Source organism: Malaya genurostris, chromosome 3 (genome assembly GCF_030247185.1).
Source record: "Malaya genurostris strain Urasoe2022 chromosome 3, Malgen_1.1, whole genome shotgun sequence".
NCBI lineage: Eukaryota > Metazoa > Arthropoda > Insecta > Diptera > Culicidae > Malaya > Malaya genurostris.
In genome coordinates, this window is record NC_080572.1 from 267,286,551 (window position 1) to 267,312,052 (window position 25,502).

Below are 25,502 nucleotides of genomic sequence, written 5' to 3' on the forward strand. Positions count from 1 at the left end.
AAAAATCTCTTTAACTAGCGATGTAACTATAGCATTTCCTGTCTTTAATATATTTATATTCAGATTACACGGTTGTTCGAGTGAAAAAGCAGAATTTGCAGTAGTTTATGTATCAGATACAACACAAGTTTTGGTATTTTTCCTCATCAAGTAATATCGATTATAGTTAAATAGCAGTTTCGATAAAAATCGTTGCCTTTTTTCTTTTGAATCGATCGATTTCTTGTTTATATAATTGACAAGTTATTTGTTAAGTTACCCCTTTCCTTGATCACATGACAAGCAGATTTACTTTTTGTCGTGAACACGACTTACTTTACTATGGAGCGTCTTTTCCAAATTTACCCTGGGTAAAACTCAATCGCGAATATCTCTGGTATTTAAAGCAGAAATATAATTTTTTTATCCATATTATCGGTAAATATGGTCAGCAATATATGATAGAATACTCAAAATTAAGTTTCCTAATATGTTTGGTATGAACAAGCACTAAGGTGAAATTAAGTGCCAAAATACGGAGCGCAAAGTTCCAACAGCATGAATTGAACGAATCATCGCACAAAGCGTACCGCGCAAAACCGACACATAGGAATACGGAATATTTTCAGTGGTTGAGTGCAGTGGGCTTACGACATGTTTTGTTCGCTAGTAAAACAGACACTAACTATGTATGCTTATAGACCGTGAATATATTTAATATGAAGGAGACACATTTGTGCATGTTGTTAAACAGCAAGGTCGATTTAGTCATTCAATTTCTAACTAATATGCTCTTATGATTGATTTTTTCACCTATAGAGAAATTGTTCATTCCTGTTAAAAGCCATTGGCATCGGCATCCAAAATCTTTTTTATGCGGAATTACAACTGGCTTGTAAGATGTTCACTAAAATTATCTAGTTTGTGAAGTGCATATAAGTGAATAATACTTTACCATTTCTCGTGATTTTTTGAAGGAATAATAGAAACTTTTCGTCTACGTTTGACGAGTCCATATCAATCATTTGTATTTTACAATTCTGAAACTCGGTTTTGTGGATTTTCTTTCAAAACGTTATACAATGGGTATTTTATAGACGTGTTTGACAAGGAAACCTTGCTTCAGATAGAATTGGAACAAAGACAATTGCCTGTATTTCAGTTATTTATTATTGAATTCAAGGTCTTTTTTATACAAATGTAGCGCTTTCTTCATACTTTTAAGAAAATATACGGATAAAATTATTCGTCACGGTTTCGAAGGAATTCTCGAATTTTTCCTGTAACACGGCTTATTAGGCGGCGCACACCTTCTTCGTTCATCGTTTTAGCTATCTTATTCCACCTGGTCATCATCTGATTGATGTCTTTGACAACCTTTCCCTCTGCTTTGAGTCTCCTCTTCATAATTGGCCAGTATTTCTCAATAGGGCGGAACTGGGGACAGTTGGGTGGGTTAAGGTTTTCGGAACAAACTGGACCCCTTTCTCTGCATACCATTCTTGAACGACTTTGCTGTAATAACAGCTTGCCAAATATGGCCAAAACATTACGGGATGGTCGTGGGATCAAATGAACGGCAAAATTCGTTTTTGGAGACACTCTTTATGGTATAGTTCTGATGTCATTGTCTTATTTGTAACGAAAACTTTCGTTTTTTCACCACAGCTGCAAATGCCCTGCCAAATCATAAATTTCTTGCAAATTTGTCGGTAAAAACAAATTTGAATTTGGCTGGAACATCCCCCCGAGCCGTTGCCAAGTAAAATTTTGGATCTGCGATTTGCCCGAAGTCAGCCTTGACATAGGTTTCATCGTCCATCAGAAGACACCCGTCGAACTTGGTCAGCACCTGGTCATATAGTTTCCGAGCACGAATTTTGACCACACTATTCTGTTTTATGGTCCGATTTGACTGTTTGCTAGCTCGATACGACTTGACTCCTTCCTGGAGTCGAGTTCTCCTCACGGTACTATGGGCAACACCGAATTTTCTGGCCAAATCACGGTCCGACAGATTAGGATAACTCCTAATCGTCTTCAAAATCTTATCACGTAGTTTTCGGTCGACAGTTCTACTCCGACGATTGGCTTGAGGCTTCCGAATCGTCGTCAATGTTTCCTTATGCCATTTGATAACGGGTCATATGGTATTTCTGGGAAATTTCAGCTGTTTAGCTAGCCTAGATGCAGACCACAATGGGTTTTCCAAATAACTGTGCACAATTTTCTCCCTTCTTTCGGTTTCCATGTTGATTGTTTACAAAGTACAGTCGATTTGCGGAATGTCAAAAATCATACGTGAAGCTGATAAAATTCTCGACACGTGGGCGCTAAGAATTTCCAAATTCAATATGAGCAAAAGTTTGTTCCAATTCTAAATGAAGCAAGCTTTAAGTTTTTGAAATTAATGTCATCTTAATTTCCGACAAAGATTTAGAAATCCTAGATGGCAAAAACGTTATAATTATGCAAGAGACGCATTGAAAGTATGCAAAATTCACACAATCAACAACTAGTACGTGCGATTATCGATTATCGGATGTGTGGAAAAAACAAGTCAGTTTTATTCGTATTCACGTCATCCAGTTATGTTTCTGACGTTAGCCTCCCGGCTTTTTTTTTCGTAACAAAGAATTGCGGAAGCAAATTATATCTTGGTATCATTCGTTCATTTGATACCGTATTAAGTAATTATTATTATTATTTGTAAGTAAATATTGGAACCGTTAACAAATAGATTAAAAAAAAACAAATATTGACGTTTTCAAAACCAAATCAATCAACACCTACGATTGAATTGAAAAAATTGCGAATACTTCAATGTCCTCCTATTTAATGATTTTTCTTATGAATTGGCCCACAAAAATCGAACCAGAGGAGTGCTCTGGATGGATAATCTTTCGTTCGAAGGATTTGATTGGCGATTTGAAGTCAGCAGGTGTGTGCGTTGATTATTAAGCCATCATCGAACGGATCAAAATCTCCACGACCGGCGAAAACTCCATGAATTGGGTTGTATAGGGAAGATTGAAAAACAGCGGTCGTTGGATTAGTTACACAAATATATGCTTTGCTTACACTTGTAGTCTGTTTCTTTTCTCACAACTAAAGATCTTCCCGATTTGATTTTTTTATTTATCCTAGTTTTTTTTTCCAAAACGAACTACCGAAAACAAACACAACGTAGAAATGTAAACTCAGAGATGGTTATTTATTTTGACCGGCTAGATTGCAAACTGTTGCCCAGTGTGTGTGTGTGTTCCTGGTCTACCTCGCCGCTGCAGTTGTTTGCAAACTCGTCTCTACCGCGACGACCTACATTGATTCCTGTCACACAGCCGGTGAAACCTAGACACAATTCCCCAATACCGCTAGATTACTCCTACTGTTCAGTGGCAAGTGGCAAGTATTGCTCTCGGAACGGAAAAGTAATGTCTGTGTGTGTGACCGGGTAAAATAGCGACGGAACAAAACGATAGCAGCGACACAGGAAAAAAAAACACGAAACTCAAACTGGCACATCAAAATCAGCAACTGCAAGTTATTAGAATGCAAAAATTTCTCCCACTTGCATTCGTATTACGACGCAAACAATTTGTCGAATGGCGTCGGCTTCGGTTATGGTTCGCAAATTGGTTCCGATGTTGTTCCCGACGGGGCGGGGGAATAATCAAATTGATGTTTGTTTTCATTTTTCGAGTTTTTTTATGGCTCAACATTTTATCAGATTTCAAGTGCAAAATATGATATAGTTTATTTTTAAGAGCTTGTTTTTACGTGGATTAAAATTTAATGATGATCGTGGTTAAAAATTTTCCTGCGATAAAACTTTTCGCTAATCAAAATAATTGTTAGAGATTTTGATTTTGTATTTCTTTTTCCTCATTCGATCAAGAAAGAGATGACTGAACATAGAACCATGCAGTTCGTTTAGAGTGTTTAAAGCGTCGAACGCATCTCCAGGGCTGTTCAATTGGAAAGGAACAGTTGAGATCTCGATTTTTTTTTGAGTAAACTTATTGGACGATTTAATTCAGTTATTTGTCTTATGTTGTATTAAACGAAAGTTAATGACGGTTTTAAGAGAACGGGTTTATTATGTGCGACTTATCTGACTTATTCAACAACCTCAGATTGCTATTCTTTACGTTTCGTCTTCGACTCGTCAGTGCAGAGCAGTTTAAATTGAACTGTTTGAGTTTGCACTTCGCAGTTCAATTTGAGCTGCTCTGCAATGTCGAGTCGAAGACAAAACGTAAAGAATAGTGAAAAAGTTTATGTGCCCATAGTTCAAAAATGGCTTTTAGTCAAGCCCTGAAATAACCTCAGAATAATTGTCCATATTTTGATTGTGAGTAACTAGCAGGCTTCGGAATTATTTTCCAGCGTTCCACGAAAGATGGCGGTTAGTCAACTTTTTCAGTGGAAGAAGTATACGGTGAACAGGTTTTCGCTAAGTCATCATGCCGAAAGTGATTCAAAAATTGAAATTATGGTTGGGGAGACATGAACCGTTCTGGACAACCGAAAAAAGAGATGAAAACGGTGTTCCGATCCGTGGTGCATTGCTTGTTAGAACGCCAGTTTAAAAACTATAACTATAACAATGACCCAACAGTGAGATCGACTCATTAATCTTATCTTAAGAAAAAGAATTCCTTCAACACGGTATCAGAGTTTTATCAGACAGATGACAAAAAGTTGTGAATGACGATGGTCGGCTATACCTTGAATAACGGTATTGTAAAGATATTCTCATCACAAATCACGAAATCTGACAACAACAAAAAAAAACGCATCAAATTATTTTCATCAGCTGATATCTCATACACTCAAATCTTTTTCTATGCGAGGAATATGCATGAAAAATTCGCATACCTTCGAAAATTTGCATAAAAAACCGAATATCTTTGAAAATTTCCATAAATCCCATACTTGATTCACATACATAGCCAGTGTATAGTGTTTCACTAGCGAGCAAAAATTGTAAACCTACTGCATTCAGTCACTTAAAATATTCCGTATTTCTATGTGTTGGTTTTGAACGATACGCTTCGTGCGATGATTTCGATGCCCGGAATCGGAAATCGGGAACCAGGATAGCCGGAACTAGTTTAACAGGTCGTCTACTAACAATGACTAACGTTGGAATAGTTTCGAGCCCAGTTTTGTTTTTTTTACGTTTTTCGCTTCTCCGCTTGAAGTGAATCTATGCCTTTTTTAACACTTTTTACCCTGCAATTCCGGAACCGAGAGTTGTACTTGGATGAAATTCTAATGCTTTGTACGGGATAATAGGATCTTTTATTTGCACCTAAGTTTGTGAGAATCGGTCAAGTTATATCTGAGGAAAGTGAGTAAGTAATCAGTTTTATAGCGTGTACGAAATTGAACAAAGCTCGCTGTGTGCATCGTTTGTAAGAGCGAGTTGTGTTTTCTTCTACCGTACCAGCACGTACCGGTGCGTACTGATTTCATATCGTCATTTTATTTGACGTTTTGAAAGCTTTGACATTGATTGCCCTGTTATTGCGGAACCGGAAGTCCGATCCGGATGAAATTTCACAGTAGCTTTTGAGACAACATGAGCTTCAATTTAAATCTAAATTTGTGAAAATCGGTTCAAGCATCGCCGAAAAAGCGAAGTGAGTTCTACTTTTGGAGTTTTTCTTCACTACCTTCGGTGCATCCAGAACAGGAAAAGGAGGGACCAGTAGTGTTGAATCAAATTTTTATGCCCACAAACTAATAAGTTCTACAAACTAGAACAATATCACAGTCAGTTTTATGAGATTTGTGCTTGAAATATGGCTGTATTTTCAAATTCAAAACAATTTTATATTTATATTGATTTATACTGCTTGCCACAATAATTGCTGGAAGAGCACTACTTCTTACACCCTTATACCATTCGAAGAAGTTCGTGGAGAGAAGGAAATTTGTATGTGAAAGATAATTTCATTTTCTTTCTCGGGGATAGTTTAAATGATTCCTAAAAAACTTTGACTCTTATGAATATGAAGTTTATTTGGATCCGAATTCTGGTTCCGGAGCAACAGGATGATATATATAATTAAATTAAAATAATGTCACTCGTTTTGCTAGTGGATAGCTGAACCAATTTCGTCCATCTAACATTCAAACTAAAGGTCTTATAGAGTGTTTCGAAAATAAGCTATCCACAATTTTTCTTTCAAATTATGTTAAAAAACGATATTTTATTCAAACTAAAAATTGATCCTTTATTGTACTAGGTTAAACTTGAGCATAATGAAAACCGGATGAAATTTAAGTTATTCCTTCACGAATTTTCGAACTTTTGATCGAACGCTCTTCATCAAGTTCCGGACAAGTGTTGCATAGCATTATTTGGACGCTTGAGTCCAAATTTTTTTGAACTCCTGCGTGTTCCCAGCTGCCTTACCAGTCTTCTTGAAGACCCTCTTCACGACTGCCCAGTAACGTTCGATGGGTCGAAGCTGAGGGCAATTAGGTGGATTGATATTTTTATCAACGAAATGTATACCCTTTTCCGTAAGCCAATTGAGAGTGGTTTTGGCATAGTGAGCCGACACTAAATCCGGCCAAAACAGTGAAGGTGTACTATGATTTTTATCTAAAGGCAGCAATCTCGTCTGGAGACACTCAGATTGATAGATTTCTGCATTTATAGTTCCGGTAGTGTAAAAAATGGTTGACTTCAAACCACAGGAACATATTGCTTGCCATACCAGTAACTTTCGACCGAATTTCGCTACTTGAATCGACCTGTCCGCATCGCTCACATCCTCCTCAACGACGACAGTAAAATATTGTGGACCTGGAAGGGTTTTGGAGTCCTCCTTTACATAAGTCTCATCGTCCATCAAAACGCATGCATCCGAACACAGCTCGCTTCTTCTGTTCTACACTTTGTTTCGAGATTTTCTGCTTCTTGTGGGTTTTCAGGTGATTTTGCCTCTTGATACACTGGATCATTCCAACACTCGTTCCTGCTTTTTTGACCAAATCACGTATTGACGTCGATTTGTTCTTCATAATTAGAGATACCACTTTCTAGTCCAGTTTCGGGTTGGAAGAACCGGTAGCTCATCCTAAGAATAGTGTTCCCCAAACTTATTAATGATGGTTTCAACACTGGCATGGTGAATTCCAAACCGATTCGTCAATTTTCTCATAGTAATACCCTTCTCACTTAGCCATGTGTCCAGAACCTTAATTTTCACTTCCTTTTAAATGCGGGACATTTTGAAAACGCACAACTTCAACCGCACAAACAATTAAACAAACGAAAGCTGACAGTCAAACGCACAGCATGCTGTAATCTGAGCATAAAAAACCATCAAAAATACATGCGTACAACACAAATGTATGTGGATAGCTTATTTTGATATACTCCTTAAGGTCCCATAGAAACTGCTTGTTTTTATTCACCGCTTCAGGAGGTACAGGATGATTAGTGTAAAAATTGCAAATAAATTTAGCGGGTTTATCGGGTTCACGGATTTTGAGAGTCGACGCCCAAATAAACTTGTTTCAGTTTTCGATCAGTTCGATTTTCGATTCCGGAAGGTACCCAAAAAATTTATTTGGAACGCACTACGATTTCTCTAAGATGGTTACAGTAATTTTGAAACCATTTCGAATCTAATGAAATGTTTTACAATCCATTAGGCGAATTTAACTGACTTCGACTACACCGATTTGCAAATTCCGTTTTCGAAAGTGTTGGGAATAGAGAAGTTAAAAGAAGGCCAAACCGAATTTAATAAACCAAAATTCTAATTAAAAAAAACTTATGGTCCCATACAAAATTGTCACCAATTCCGACTTCCAATTTTGAAATTACAGGATGATGAGTTTTTAAAATTGAAACCGTCAAAGAAGATGACGATACAAAAACAATCTTCAAAGTTGGGCTTAAAACTAGCTCAATTTGTTCGTCATACAAATTCATGGACATACGATTATCATACGTTTAGATGAAAAGGAATAATTTTAAGGTTTTTGCCTTTGACAATTGTTCGGAAAATAGGCTGAGATGTGTTGAAAATTTTAAACCCTTATTAAAATGCAAAAAAAAACAAAGAATTCCTATTAACTTGCGTCAAAACTGTCTTGTGAAGAATCCCTAAGTAATATTAACAACGATTTTGTTTTACACTTATTGAAGAATGTAATTTTTCGTTACTACGTGGATTGATGAATTTCATTTTTTTTGCTGATTAGCTAAGTCACAGAAAACTGACATCCAAGTAGAAATTTCAGTTTGTGCAAGAAATTTAACGGTTGTTTGGTAAAGTGATCACCAAGTAGCAATTCGCCTATAGAGGCGCTTCGAGCAGCCCAGCAGTCGCTTATGGGCTCTTGCGTTCGAGCTTCCATACAATGGTAATTCATGCGTGCAAAGTCGTACACAACGGTGATTTTTAACGGATTTTCACTTGTAACAGTTCGGCTGAAAAGTTCGTATCGTTTAATAGAAACACACATTTTTTGCCAAAATTCGTTTTTATTATTCAACATAATTGCCATCAGAGGCGATACAGCGATTATAGCGATCTTCTAACTTTTCGATACCATTTTTGTAGTACGATTTGTCCTTTGCCCTAAAATAGGCCTCAGTTTCAGCGATTACCTCTTCATTGCTTCTAAATTTTTTACCAGCGAGCATTCTCTTGAGGTCTGAGAACAGGAAAAAGTCACTGGGGGCCAAATCTGGAGAATACGGTGGATGAGGGAGCAATTCGAAGCCCAATTCGTTCAATTTCAGCATGGTTTTCATCGAATTGTGACACGGTGCATTGTCTTGATGAAACAAAACTTTTTGCTTCTTCAAATGAGGCCGTTTTTTTTAAATTTCGTCCTTTAAACGCTCTAATAACGCTATATAATAGTCACTGTTGATGGTTTTTCCCTTTTCAAGGTAGTCGATGAAAATTATACCATGCGAATCCCAAAATACAGACGCCATAACCTTACCGGCCGATTGTTGAGTCTTTCCACGCTTTGGGTTCGGTTCATCGCGTGCAGTCCACTCAGCTGACTGTCGGTTGGACTCCAGAGTGAAGTGATGGAGCCATGTTTCGTCCATTGTTATATATCGACGAAAAAAATCGGTTTTATTTCGATATAACAGCTCCAAACACTGCTCAGAATCATCAATTCGTAGTTGTTTTTGATCGATTGTGAGCTCACGCGGCACCCATTTAGCACAAAGCTTTCTCATATCCAAATATTCATGAATAATATGTCCAACACGTTCCTTTGATATCTTTAGGGTGTCAGCTATCTCGATCAATTTCACTTTACGGTCATTGAAAATCATTTTGTGTATTTTTTTCACGTTTTCATCGGTAACAGCCTCTTTTGGACGTCCACTGCGTTCATCGTCTTCGGTGCTCATATGACCAGTACGAAATTTTGCAAACCACTTACGAATTGTTGCTTCGCCCGGTGCAGAGTCTGGATAACACTCATCAAGCCATTTTTTGGTATCGGCGGCACTTTTTTTCATCAAAAAGTAGTGTTTCATCAACACACGCTTTTCCTTTTTTTCCATTTTTTTTTCACAATAACGAAAGTAGCTTCACTCAAAATGCAATATCTCACAAACTGTCAAATTTATACACGTATCTTTTGAAGGTTGGTACTAACTGAAAATGGTATGGATTTAATTCTAGTGGCGCCCTCTCATAGAAACGATACGAACTTTTCAGCCGATCTGTTATGCTTTACACAGCTTTATGGAAAAAGTTTGTACTAGCTTGGATGTCTGTTCTCTGTGACTAAGTGTGTTATAATTAGCTCTTTGCAAAAATGTTTCAATGAGACTATTTGAATGACAAAGGAAAGGGAATTTTCACAAAACAAGGTGCATTGGGGAGAGGTTTATTGATTACAAATTTTCGATATGCCAGTGAAGTTTAAACAGTGAGAAAGCTGTCTCATATTAATTGGACGAATTCATCACACCAATAAATTGGTGAAGTTTTTTTTCGTATCATCAAATGAAACATGTTACCAAATTTGTGCTACCCCGTTCTCTAGCATGTGACAAAAAAAAAAATGGAAAAAGTTTCGTCGGCAGCGGGATTTTCGCTTTCACATATTCCTATTTTCACCAGACTTGAGGAAGTGTTATTTTTGCAAATTGTTTTCTTTCGCGGCACCTCGAAAACAATCCTCCAGTCCTTACCATCACCCATCATCATCATCGCCACGACCACTTCGCAACCGTCGCTCGTCGCGTCCAACCATAATGCTCGTGACCGTGAGAATATTCAAAACAATTACACGGTTGAGTACAGGGCTTAGCGCAAACACCTACTACAATTGAAGTACTCCTCCTACGGTTGTCGATTTTATTACGCATTAGGCACGTAGGCATTTGTTTTTCCCGCCTGCCGACTTTACTACACTTACTCGGAAAGTGGTCGGGGAGACGGCAATCGAGAGCACCTTCGGTAGTCTGGGAACACTGGGATTTTATTGCACCGGTAGTGAAAAACTTACCAACCAATTTCGAAACGAAACATTTTTCCGATAATTTAACAGCACTGAAGTTTTTTCAAGTTTACCATCTGTTGAATGTTGGTCACAGATGTTGGATGGTATTTTCATTCAATCTAGACTCAAACTGATGGAAAATGTACAGAGTTAGAGTAGAGTCTAGTCTCTGGAGCAGTCAAGTCTTGTTTATGATGTCTTCGTGTAGAAACCAATTAGAATCACATGGTAGCTAAGGATAGTCTAAACACTAAAAATCCAACCAGCGGTAAACTTTGCCCACCGGCAACTGCAGTCAGTCAGCACATTCAATCGTAAAAATAAAACAGCTCAGTTTAATATTGAAGGTCGTGGTCTCCAATAACAATACCTGTCACATCGGTGTGCAGCGTGGCCAATCCAGGCTAGTAGCTGTGGCTCTACGGAATTTAACTTCCAGTACGAATGCTGATGCAAACCCCTTTTTGCCCGCCCTGGGGGGAATCAAATTAAATCAGCTGACGATCATCATCCTGTTCTTTTCTGGGTTGCATGTAAATGAATGCGATAAACGTTTGTCCAAATAAGACAAAAAAAAAACGCGTCCGATTCGTTGATCCTCCTAGCAGGGTGTGAGTCCGTTTTTTTTCAGGTTTGAACCGCCAGACAAGCTTTTTCCTGCAACTGCATACTACATACAGTCCGGGCTAGAACTTACATGTTATCAAAACCACCTAATCATTTACAAACATAGTGAAACGTGATCACTCGTCGAGTGTGCAGTCATTCCCGGCACCGACCGGCGGCAGCGACGTCCTCCGCCCTGTGAAGTGCCAGCCAGCACGAAATCGTTAACGAACAAACGTTGGCAGCTTATCGCTTGCAGGCTTACATTGTTGCACGTCAATTGCATTAGAACCCGTCGTTAGGTTTCAAGTGAAATGGTTATTGATTCCGGTGGTGATTAGCCACTGATTGACCACTACTGTTATTACAATTCCCTTGTGCGTCGTTGATGCAAATTGCATCAGTTGGCATACGCAGTTTTGTTACTGAGATTTAATCTTATTTAGTTCAATGAATACAAAAACCGCTAAATGGAATTCTGTTGTAGATCCAGTCGACTGAGACGAAAACAATGCGTTCCCGGTTGAACAAAAGACACGCACTTCAAAACAAACGAAAGTAATTCCTAAATCTTCTAGAGGTTATTGTCATCGTGGGTTGTTGGCTTTGCCGGCGCCGGTCAATCAAGTTTACCGATTTGCTCCGGGCCACACCGCCTCGTATACAGAACTTGATATCGAGCCATGTAAAGATAATGGCACTTAGGGACACACATCGGTTTTCATTGGTTCCGTGTTCTGGATTACGACGAGAACGATTTTAATTGTCATTGACTTCTGCGGTCGAAGACCTCAGTTGACGCACCGGAAACGAATTCCTAAAGTTCCATCGAGACGAGAGGTCTTTGAATTGGCTATTCACCTTAAGATTCAAACTTCGTCTATTCATCCAACTGCTAGATGATTTTTTGTTTTCGTTTAACTTACAGAATCTGTTACGAAAATAACTCTCTGGTATGAAGTGGGTATTACTTGCTGATCGGGTAGTGTTGACCAAGTTTTTATAAGTCAAGCTCCACTTTCGTACGATGTATCACGATGCGGAAGAAAATAAAATTAAAAAAAAACATCAAGCATCGCATGACACTAGTTCTCGGGTATGCTGCGATAAGCTAGCTTCAGCATTCCGCGTAATCTGTCTGGAAATTCACATAAGGACTCTCGTTGCATACTAGTGTTTTTCTAACACCGCTCAGGTTTCTTGGCTGTACTTTCATCGTCATCGTATTTCAATCGTCCCAGTATGAAATTTAGGAATTTTACCAATGGAGGAATTTCATCTATCTTTTCATTCATTTATTTATGAGCACGAAAAAGTCCAATGGAGCTGAAATGACCAGTGCGGTAAAATTTCATTTTCAATCGAATAATATAACATGAAAATAAAATTTATGGTCGCCTACCGTCAGCATATCCCTACTAACAGATCGGCTGAAAAGTTCGTATCGTTTCTATGAGAGGGCGCCACTAGAATTAAATCCATACCATTTTCAGTTAGTACCAACCTTCAAAAGATACGTGTATAAATTTGACAGCTGTCTGATTGTTAGTTTGTGAGATATTGCATTTTGAGTGAAGCTACTTTTGTTATTGTGAAAAAATGGAAAAAAAGGAATTTCGTGTGTTGATGAAACACTACTTTTTGATGAAAAAAAGTGCCGCCGATACCAAAAAATGGCTTGATGAGTGTTATCCAGACTCTGCACCGGGCGAAGCAACAATTCGTGAGTGGTTTGCAAAATTTCGTTCTGGTCATATGAGCACCGAAGACGATGAACGCAGTGGACGTCCAAAAGAGGCTGTTACCGATGAAAACGTGAAAAAAATCCACAAAATGATTTTCAATTACCGTAAAGTGAAGTTGATCGAGATAGCTGACACCCTAAAGATATCAAAGGAACGTGTTGGACATATTATTCACGAATATTTGGATATGAGAAAGCTTTGTGCAAAATGGGTGCCGCGCGGGCTCACAGTCGATCAAAAACAACAACGAATTGATGATTCTGAGCAGTGTTTGGAGCTGTTATATCGAAATAAAACCGATTTTTTTCGTCGATATATAACAATGGACGAAACATGTCTCCATCACTTCACTCCGGAGTCCAATCGACAGTCAGCTGAGTGGACTGCACGCGATGAACCGAACCCAAAGCGTGGAAAGACTCAACAATCGGCCGGTAAGGTTATGGCGTCTGTATTTTGGGATTCGCATGGTATAATTTTCATCGACTACCTTGAAAAGGGAAAAACCATCAACAGTGACTATTATATAGCGTTATTAGAGCGTTTGAAGGACGAAATTTAAAAAAACGGCCTCATTTGAAGAAGAAAAAAGTTTAGCTTCATCAAGACAATGCACCGTGTCACAAGTCGATGAAAACCATGCTGAAGTTGAACGAATTGGGCTTCGAATTGCTCCCTCATCCACCGTATTCTCCAGATTTGGCCCCCAGTGACTTTTTCCTGTTCTCAGACCTCAAGAGAATGCTCGCTGGTAAAAAATTTAGAAGCAATGAAGAGGTAATCGCTGAAACTGAGGCTTATTTTGAGGTGAAGGACAAATCATACTACAAAAATGGTATCGAAAAGTTGGAAGATCGCTATAATCGCTGTATCGCCTCTGATGGCAATTATGTTGAATAATAAAAATGAATTTTGGCAAAAAAATGTGTGTTTCTATTAAACGATACGAACTTTTCAGCCGAACTGTTATTTCATTTGACTTTTGCTACCATTTTCAAGTGAAGCTCCCAGGATTCATCGTCAGTTGAATAGACGTACCTAGTCATTTGAAGATTTGCTTGCACTGAGCAAGCCGCCAAGTAGTCTACCTGCTTCAATGCCTTCGCTCTTGGTAGTAAGCAAATTCGAACGAATAGAATTTTAAATGGAGTAAAATATGAAAAATGAGAACTGAAGGAGGAAACATTTAATTTATGTGTATCTGTGATTGATATTTCAGCTATCTGCTTGGTCTTTCCTCTATTTTCTTGAGCCAATTCGAATGTTTACATGAACCTCATTTGAAGGCCGCTCTCACACTATTGAAAGAGATATTTTGTTACTTCAAGAGATCAACTGACGGTGGTTAAACTGAGCCTCGATTGAAGAGAAACGAGTGATGAACTGAATGCTGCCCGTTCGGGCCGTCAGCAAACTTTGTGTGTGTCAGAGAGTGAAGTTTACTACAGTAGAGAGATCGTCAATTCAGTTTCAATTGAATTGAATGAAGTTTTACTGCACTGGAAATGACACAGACGAATTTCGCGCCAACTCGAACCAAAACTGGTAGCGCAGTCTCAGTTTTGAGTGAAACTTTCTGTATTTGTAGACTTTGTCACACAGAGCCACTTACCATACTTTTTTCTTCCAAAATTGATATAGACTCTCTTTTTTAATTTTTGGACGTGAATATGTCATTATAATGGACGCCTCTTCAAAATTCGCCCTGTGAAAGAATGGTCGGAGCTAAATCGTGAATATCTCGAGATTTTATTTTTCTTTCAATTATATAAGTTCTATCCTTAAGATCATTCTTGTGGAAGTCAATCATTTTACGAATTACGTTCTTTCGAATTGTGTCATACAATCATTTACGTCACCTGTCAATTTCATAATTTTTTTCTGTGTATCTTATGTATAGGAAATTGTCGTCTTTTTTAGGGGAAGCCATAACAATAGTATCAGTTGGATTGTAGCAATCTGATGATTTAAAAGAAAAGGAGGTTTTATGCCTGATGAAGAGAGATTCTATGGACGAATTCCGTGGCAAATCGTATTTGCAGTTAGCAGCACTCTGTCAGATTTGATCAAACTTTTTGAAGACTATGTCACTAAAAGTCACTTTGAATACTTTTTTTTTTTTGCTAAAATGGATCTAGACTGTCTTTCTTTTTTACCCATTTTTTCAAACACCTATTTTCGAAATATGACAAACCCTACGAAAACGTGTTTTACTAGTAATTTTACTTACTTTACTATGAGGCGCCTTTTCAAAATTCACCCTCTGAGAGATTGATAAGTTTTTGATCGTGAATATCTCCTGTTGTATCTAATGAATCAACATAATTCTTGCTACATGCCATCAGAAATATGATCACCATTTTATAATAAAATATTCAGTTCTGTGACATATTCTCAAATAGTTCAAAATTAAACTTTTCTGAAATGTTTGGTATAAACGAGTATCATAGAAGATAATTCATAAGGCGCGTTTGCCTTTCTCGTATTTTGAAAGTTCATAGCTCAGTGATCTGTAGAAGGATTAATATAATCTAACTACCAATAGAATCGAAAATTTTTAACTTGAACGTGTATTGCAACAACATTGAAGTTTTTAAATAGTATACTATTGAAAAATTTGTTTGATTTAACCCATGACAGCACCAGCCAATCAGAACGCGAGCTGTCTGCATCTATACAAGAGCATCCATATAAAAGTTGAGTGGTTCATTTTTCCTACCATTTGCTGAGCAACTGTTCCCGAAACAAGACACACGAGAGCAACATCGAGGACCTGTCGTCTCACTGTTTCCCGTTCTGCGAACAGGGAAAGGAATTTTGGCAAATGGGCTGTCCGTACACCGCTGCCAGTAGCAGGTATGAAATGAAATGTGATGTGAGGAGAAGCGTCATTTGAGTTAAAGCAGCTACTCTGAACGTACGAGACACCGTCAGCACGATGGCATCGAAAACCGGTAAAAAGGCAGACAAAAAGTCTAACAAGGCCCATTCAAAGCACTTTTCAGTGCTAAAGATCATCATAAAGAACTAGTTGAATTTTGTCGCTTTCCTACCATTTTCTGAGCAACTGTTGCCGAAACAAGACACACACGAGAACCATCTTAGATCTAAGTGTAGATCTTGTTGATTGTGACAATTCAAGGCACTTTTTAGTGCCCCAGATTATCATTAAGAGTTAATAATAATAATAATTATTATCATTATTATCATTATTATTATTATCATTATTATTATTAAAATTACTCTTGCATACCGAAGATCGTCGATACATTTCAGACCAGGCCATTGCAATAGTCTCGTACTGAATTTTCGAAAAGGATCAGATATCTTCGAACTTCATAGCTTCAATAAAAATAAACTACAAATTTTTCGTACCTAGCCTCCTGTATTAGCAAATTAAAAAGAAATTGTTCCAAGTTTGGAATATATAGTTGTAGAATAGTAGCTGTTTAATGTAACTAATCTGTACTTTAATGTAGGTGCATCGCTTCAAACTCTATTAGTGAAAAAGGGTAAAGCTTGCACAATTCATACAATCAATCAACCAACTGATATTCGGAAAAGTGATGAGAGCGTGCCAGTTTTTTCGTATTCACGACATCCAGTTATGTCTCTGACATTACTCACCCGCCTTTTTTGAAAGGACATCAATCCATCAAACTGCTCTCAATTACGCCCATATGAGAAATATTCGATATAGAAGGGGAACAAAGCGGAAAAGTGATTGGGGATGCGGCATACATGAAGAGGTGGTCGAACAAAATGGTCGTTCTGGTTAACTAACAAAATGCCCGAAGAATGACGAGAGGTAATCGCAAAAAAAGTTCGAGATTTCATCCAAACCAGATCGAGGTAACTTTTTCGCGATTTCCCCTCTAAAGTGCAATGAATACCCTGTGCCTTGGAGAAAACTAGTTTTTCGGACCGTGCGGTCATTAGCTCGGGCAATGAACGTTTACTCTAAGTGTTTTTATGCAACGATCCGCAAGAATAGCTAATGCCGCCCTTAATTATATGCTAATCAACTTGTTTTTGATTCTGATCCAATAGCTATTTGCCTGTGTTTCGAAATGGGAGTTATCACTATGCCAAATGTAGGCTTAATAAACATCGTTCGGATAGAAGTGTTATCGTAATGGGTGTTAATTTTTGGCCCGTTCTTCTTCAAGTTTTTAAATAGAAACTGCTAAATTTAAACAAACTCTTTTATGTCCTCAATATTTGACCACTAAATATATTGAGCTGTTGTTGAAGATCGGGTTCTGAGTCTGACTGGGCCAGGGTTAACTAGCGTGGATCGTGTTTGTAAAATTATAGCTAATACCAGTTAGAGATCGTGAATTAACATTCGTATACTTTATTGGTGTGATTGACGCAAACGACTTATCAGGTGATTCGGTTATTTTGATATGCTGTGGATATGCTGCTTTTGGGCAGACGGTCCAAGAAGCAAGACAGAGCTTAGATTTCTTAGAGGTAGCAACATTGTATTGCAAATTATGTAATGTTTCTTAAGTAACCTACTTAAATGTTGTATTGTAAAGTATTTCTAAATATGGAAGCGAATTCCATTGATTGATATTTGTAAGAAATGAAAAATTATTTCATTTTAGATCTCTAATTCAGATATCCCAAAAAAAAATTGCTTTTCGACTCTGGGGACTAGAAATTGGAACAACATTTTTTTTTATTAAATCGCTTCTGGAATCTTTTGGATGGAACATTTTGAACCACACTGCGTATTCTTCTGATCTGGTCCCTTCCGATTTCCATCTCCTCATTTCCCTTAAATTCTACACAAGTTACATGTGATATTTTAGTTGCATTCGTTTGGTGCGAATTTCACACAGCGAACAGTGCACAAAGCTTATCAAATTATTCTAGTTTTGAACTAAAATGATGATTTGCAAAGAAGTAATCTCAATAGTTCTTTAGATAACATTTAGAGCCATGTTTTATAAATTCAATAATAACATATTTAAAGGCACAAGACCAGCAGCTGGATGACACAATCGCTTATTAGGAATTGGGAAAGTTATTACGAATAAAATCTGAAGTAATTTCGTTACTTTTTCTTGTTGTGAAATTTTGAAAATGCATTCATGTGAGCGTAGTAAAGAAAGATGTAGTCCTGCTTCTAAAACTGAAACTGCAGAGAAATTTGAACGTCAGGAGAGATTTTTTGGTTTTCAAAAGAAAAAATGGTAAGACAAAAGATGTATCTTTAACAATTTCCGAAATTTGTAGTTTACTATAACATACTAACCACTTCACACCCTCTCATTCTACTGCGTTAGGTGATTGCATCCAGCCGATACCGTTCTGTTGACCAAATGTCACTTTTTGACGAGCATTTGTGGGTAAGAGGCTCATTTTTCAGATCTTTTGATTTATGGTACTAAAATTGATATTTTCAAACGTTACTTACTTTTCTTACTTTAAAACGATGACTAACGCGTTCATTAGATAATAAATTTCATTTCTCCAAAAACGATACATGCAGTGTAAAGGCAGGGTTAATTCCGACAATAAGTTCACTTTCGTATATCATTCGAAACATATACATGTATGTGTGTGTGGATAATGATTCCTTAAACGTGAGTGCTCTGTTGGAAAATTTGAAATGTAGTACGACAATATATTTTCCTCCGCGTAAGATATGGATTTTTTTCCTGCTATTCGGAATTTGACATATATTTTGTATACGCTTAGTGAGGCATATTTCCGCTTTTTTAGGTGTGGATAAAAAACGTCGCCTTGAAAATCGTCCATCACATACGGGAATCAACTTACCAACTGCCAATACTGTCAAAAATTTACTCACATCGACAAACCTTGCGAGATCTGATATCTGTGACTTCAGTTTCCTGTTTTAATCCACCTTGTGGTGTAATGATGCCTTTCTCATATCAATCATACTATCATATATAATACTGTGGTATTCTTCAAAATAATTTTCTTCGATTCTTAAAAGAATAACCGTAATGGGTTTGTTTAACCGTCAGCTGACAAAAACTATCAATTGAAGAAGATTCGAGGTCGATTTAGATATTTTTCACGTTTTTTTTGTCCTTTTCAATGATGGTATAACATTTTTAACAGACTTTACCCTATATTCCCGGATCTGGAGGTCGGATCCGGATGAAATTCAGGAATTTAGTATGGGATCTAAAGAGCTTTCATTTGAATCTAAGTTTGTAAAAATTGGTTTAGCCATCTCCGAAAAAAGTTTGTGCAAAAAAACGTTACATACGCACATACACACATATACACATACATTTTGCGTACTCGACGAATGGTGTATGAAACTCGGCCCTCCGGGCTTCGGTTGAAAGGCCGGTTTTCACAGTGATTGCATAACCTTTCTATATGAGAAAGACAAAATTCAATTAACGAAGGTCCGATTAGTGAACCAATAGCTCTGCAAACCTCATCACTTTTATTTAATATAAGATAGCTGGCTATTGGTTGAACTCATGGAAGAGAAAACAGTCTAACATAAAATAAAATTTAAATAAAATTGAAGAAGTTTCATGTATGTAAGGTCTCGACAAGCAAGAATGTCGCGAACTGGGACATCGGATAGTCTACCTTGGGTACGCAAGGGATTTATTAGTTGATATCTGACATCACGATACTCCACGCATCTCCAAACGACATGATCAACATCGCGATAATCTTCGCCACAAGCACAATAATTAGTCTCGAAAGTCCAATTCGAAGGAGATGTGCATCTAACGTGTAGTGATTGGACATGAGTCTGGACATCACACGAATGAAGTCCCTACTCACATCCAGTCTTCTGAACCATGCCTTTGTCGATATTTTAGGAATAATTGAATGCATCCACCAACCCAGATCATCTTTATCCCAAGAAGCTTGCCAGCTGGCAAGTGTTCTTTGGCGAGTCGCGCTATAAAATTCGTTGAAAGCAATCGGTCTCTCATAAATTTCACCGTCAATAGCATCACGTTTGGCTAAAATATAGGCTAATATGATTTGGAAAACACACAACGATTCCTTTATTCAGGGTAGCAAGTGATCGGGAAAATCGTGAACACCGGGAAAAAGTCGGTAATTTTGTGTCACCGGGAAAAATCGGGAATTTTAATGAAAAACCGGGAAAAATATTACTAGCTCACATTTGAGTAACAGTTGTTGGCGTAATGAATTTTTCTCAACAAGAGACAATACCCAATTTTACGTTTGAGCGAGATGCTCAGTAAACGTGCTGAAACAACTCATTGTCCTGTACCGGTTCTATGCCTACACCCCAATTATATGATAAGAGAATAAGTATTCAACACACTTGCAACATTAAAGCCAAAGTCTCAAGATAACATCGAAATTTTTTTTTTTAAATAGTAAAATTCTTAGGAGCCTTCATGTTTTTAAGTTTGCTAATGATTGCCCTTACTTAATCCTAATTTGTCTCAGTAATGTCACTATGTGTTATGCTCATATTTCTATGAGATGTCAATAGGACTCATCAAATTGGAAAAGTTGTCGACTTCGATCTTATCCACCGTTTTCAGGGAGTATTTGAGTTGCTTTTTTGAGTGCTGAAACTTGTTTAGAACCTTAGAATGATGAATCTATGTTTTATTTTCTTTTACAGGTCCTCAATACATAATAATTAAATTCGACTTATTGACGACAAATAGATTCTTTCATACAATAAAATAACACTGCACAAATGAGCACAAAAAAAATATGAATTTTACGGGTAACATATTCCTACAAACGATAAAATTCATAAGTTTTCAAACGGATGTGGGCTTCTGTGGTTCAGTCGATTACCTAGCGTGCTTTGTGATCTAATGTTTCTCGGTTCAAGTCGCTCTGCTGCTATCGATCTTTTGTTCGGTATCGTTCGTTGAACAGACGTGCTTGGAAGCAAATTACTACAATTTAAATAGCGTATGTCCATATGACAATTTGTTGTACCATGGCCGAAGCCCTGGCAATGACGATATTGTGTTAGGTTCGCTGTGCCATCATGCCGTTTATAATTTTCCCGCCGAACTGAGATTTTCACTTTGACTTCCGAAAGTAACTACGAAAGCTCTGTACAAAATGCTTTGAAATTGCAGGCATAAATTGTTGTTATTTATTCAGAGTGGCAAACGTCCGTTTTATGATGCTTGTTCCTTGTTGATATATTTTCAATCAAATGTAAACCAAAAAAATAATAAAAACAGTCATGTGCGCTCGGAAGAAATCGGTTACGTGAAACCAAAACCTCTAGATGACGAGAAAAAAGGTTTATGCTTTTCTTATATGCACATGATATAATGAATATTCCCTATTTATACATCGAAATACCTGAAAAGTACTTGAATCCTCAATTAGCGGGCCTATTAAAATGATCTTTTTTGGGCATAGGAAATCTGTTTAAAGTTTGAATTAAATGAATATATAAAAAAAACTAAACTGGGGCGATTTGAGCCTATTCCGAAAACCGGGAACTTTTATCTCAAAAACCGAGAAATTGAAATCGGTAATTCACTTGCCACCCTGATTTATTACAATCTTGGTTTTCTAAATCAAGTTTTGGAATTAACTTGACATGCATTTCACAAACTTACTTCTCACAGATGCCCTCTCATGTGATCCTAAGTATGTGAAAATCGGATGAGCCATCTTTAATTTCGGTTTAGAAGTATTTTGTCCACGAAGTTGTTTTTCTAGATTTTTTGTAAATTTGACTTATTATTCGATGTACGTATTTAAGTAGACTGAAATTTTCTGTGATTTGTATTTGCAAATTGAATTATTTTGACGTACGTCATATACTTCAACTTCCTATTTAATGTATGGAAACCGACTCATCTTCGTAAAATTTTCCTGAAACTCGATTTCAAAACTATTTCACCGACAGTGGACAGAATTCCATTATCGTCAACTAGCCACCAAACCACTGATGACGCCAGAACTATTTTCTGCAACTCAGCGGTCGGATCAAATTAAGTGTGCCACCACAACAATAAATATAAAACAAGAATCAGCTAGTTCTTGCAGTTGAAGAAACAAAATAAAATCCAAACCGCCGGCTGGCGAAAATGTCTCACCGGGTCACGTTGCACATTCTGCCGCTCCGGGAATGGTTTTCACCCGATTTCCGGAACGGAATCGTCACAGCTCTGTTGTGCGACGCAGACTAGGAGCGAAAACAAATTTCCCGCATGTGCACCACCGATCGCTGGGGGTCCTCCCGGGGAACAATGCGGAAGCAAACGAATCTCGCACCGGGTGGTTCCGGTTTATATCTTCGTACCGCCTTCTTCAAGCACATCTCAATCAACATGTGTAACTCGTTAGTACGATTGTTGATCAGCTTTCATTCAACATTCCGCTAGCGGAGGTCGGAGCCTACGTCGGGAATTGGCTATGCTGGATGAAAAAACATTTGTCATTTCTTGTGATTAACTCTAGGAAACATATTTGAGATAATTTGAAGAATTAGGGCCCAACGATTCTAATGTTTATTTTTCTCTCTTCTTACACAGTGCATGCACAAAAATAGAACGCCACCGATCTGCTGACCGTTGCCATCGTTGCAGTGATTACACCAGCAGACGGCACCATTCCAGGGGGCGTAGTGGGCGTTAGAGCGGTGTTACCACCGCGACCAGTATCCAATGATGAAGGAAGAACCGAACATCAAGCCATCGGCTGCGGCCGCTCTAGGAGGGACAGCTTCATTCCAGAGGCAAACCCAGCCGACTGCTCATCAGCGCCAACCTCGCACGATCTCGACCACCAGCTATGACTCGGAGAGCGACGATAATACGCAGCAAGGCTCCTCGTCCTCGGGCAATGGCAGGAAGGATTCCGACGGGGAGCAGCGAACGGATGCCGGAGGGAGTAACAGTGCTTCCAAGTAAGTGTTTTGTTTGTCAAGTCAATAGGGTTTAACCTTGCTAATTATTGAGTTGTATCCGTCGGAACATACGGCGTTACGGGCGACACTGGCCGGTTTGCGAAACGATGTTTTTATTGCTAGAAACTGTGGGAATGCTGAATTGTTAATGTATTTTTAACTCTTTTTACTGGTTAGTTAGTTGGCCAACAAGTCTCCTATTTCTGAAAAAACCAGTTACTGATAACGCTAGTATTCAACGAACATTATGGGAAGTTTAGTATATTTCACATTATTAAATAAAAAGTACAAGTACTGGAATGATTGTATAATTAGAAAAACCAATTGGTACTTCGTTTATTTTGATAGTGCACATTTCGTCACCCGAACATGATTGAACGAATTGTAGATTTTCGGGATGCACGATAATGAACCTCAGTTCTATATTTCCTCTGAACATCCGCCGTACACGTATTCTCTTCGATTTCGCACATTCAGCTAGTACGTGATCTCCTTCGCAGTAAATGACATCTTTCGAGTTAGTTAGACTTAAAGTACAATAAAAATTACGATGCACCGTGAAGAAAAATATACATGATTCCCTAAACGGTGGAAAAATTCTCCTAGATACCTACACGAAAAAAATCCTTTTCCGTTGTTATGATTAAAAGAATCATCAAACCAATCATTTTATCTTCTCATGAAATCCACCACAATTGTGTATTTCGTTCTGATCGAATACGATATTTTGCATTCTGTATCTCGATCGGATTGGAATTTTCCATACAAAAGCATAATTCGATCAAATTACAGAATACAAATTTTTACCTTCGATCGCAGTACAGAATAGTTGTGATCGTAATAATTGTTCATTATTTTGTGATCAAACCCAAGTCGGAGTATGCCTTGGTTGCAGAATGTATTTTATTCGAAACTTGTAACTAACATTTTTTTCCCGGATATCACTGCTAACCTCCGGAATTAGGTGATAATTATGAAGATAGTAGTAAAGATTATTGAATAGGATACATTTTCACATTGGGATATGTGCACTAGAGCAATTCCAGAAATGCTTAGCAGATCATCAGACTCGACCGTCTCCGATTTGGATGAAACTTTGCACTTGGCTTCAGTATGGCAAACCAGAAGTTTTGAACCGATGAAAAGGTCGATCCGACTCACGATTGATTTTTAAAAAGGTTAATTGTACAAAAATGGCATTCAGGAAGAAGTTGTAGGGAATCGATTGGGCACTTTAAAAAAAAATACACTGAAAATTTTTTTTGATTTTTCTTCTCAATAATTACAAAATATTCCGAAAAAGTTAGATAAAAGAAAATCAGGGTTTTAATTTTTTTTTAATAATTTTTATTTTAAAGCTGTTATGAAAACCTACAGATTGGTGGCTATCACATCCGTGCCTTTTGAAAAATGATGAAGTTACAGCTAAAACAATTTACAGATATATTCGAAATTTCAAGTTCTCGTTGAAAGATAATCATTTCAACAGTAGAACTAACGTAACTACGTCAAAACGAATAAACACATGTAGAATCAAAGAGGTGTGCCAGTTGACTACCTACTGTTTACAACCAACGTACGTACCGGCGAATTACTTACCTAAATTCTACTACATATAAATAGCTATGCATCGTAGAACAGATATCAGTTTATAAAAAATCTCTTTCGAAACAGTTACAATACTACAATATGGTTTTCCCTAAGTGTCGTAAACCTTTTCCCGGTTTTGTGTGTTCCGAAATTTTTTTCAATTAACAGAAACCATAATTGGAAAATCAGAAGCTCAAAAGTGCAAGGTTAAATTGAATACCACGTAACACATGGATCAATAAGTCTCGAGACTAAAGCAGAGATGGCGCTCGTAGTAAACCAGTAACCACGTCTTTCTAGAGTACTAACCTTTGCTTGAAACGGGTCAAAATTTTAAGTTGATCCGACCAGAAACAGTTGAGGTATCGAGGTTGGAGTAAAGTCGTTTTGTAGTTTGTTTAAAAAAAATGGAAAAAACCGAGTTTCGTGTTTTGATAAAACATTGTTTTTTAATGAGTAAAAACACCGTGCAAGCGAAACAATGGATTGAAAAATGTTATCCGGACTCTTGTCCATCAAAAGCAACGATTTGTCGGTGGTTCGCCGAGTTTAAACGTGGTCGTACCGACACAAATGACGCGGAACGCTCGGGTAGACCTGTGGAAGCCATTACACCGGAAAATGTGAGTGAAGTGACAAAAATTATAATGAAAGATCGTAAAGTGAAGCTCCGTGAGATTGCTGAGATGACACAGATATCATATGGACGTATATTTACTATCCTTCATGAAAAATTGAGCATGAAAAAGGTTTTTTCCAAGTGTGTGCCGCGATTGCTTTCGATGGAACAAAATGCACCCTGCCACAAGTCGATGAAAACAATGGCGCAATTGAACGAATTGGGCTTTGATCTGCTTCCCTACCCCCCATACTCGCCAGATTTAGCCCCTAGTGACTACTGGCTCTTTGCTGATCTTAAAAAAATGCTCCAGGAAAAAAGATTTGGCTCAAATGAGGAGGTCATCGCTGAAACTGAAGCTTATTTTGAAGCGAAAGATAAATTTTTTTATAAACATGGTATTGAAAAATTGGAAAAACGTTGGAACCATTGTATCCCCTAAAAGGTGATTATGTTGACGAATTAAAAAAAAATGATCCATGTGTTATTTATTCACCGACTGAGAAAATAATAAGCATCATAAACTTATAAACTTAAAACCTGATACACTGATGACGAATGCATAAAA

At 37.6% G+C, this 25,502-nt stretch overlaps 1 protein-coding gene across 3 annotated transcripts in view; it reads left to right on the forward strand.

Annotated features, from left to right (window-relative positions):
* LOC131434996 (circadian locomoter output cycles protein kaput-like) overlaps window positions 1-25,502 on the forward strand; it is a 184,956-nt gene that overhangs the window by 32,752 nt on the left and 126,702 nt on the right. For all 3 annotated transcript variants that reach the window (XM_058602418.1, XM_058602419.1, XM_058602420.1), the window contains one exon: window positions 22,352-22,725. In XM_058602418.1, the coding sequence (XP_058458401.1) occupies window positions 22,484-22,725 (242 nt within the window). In that variant the 5' untranslated portion in view covers window positions 22,352-22,483. The remainder of the gene's footprint in view (window positions 1-22,351; window positions 22,726-25,502) is intronic.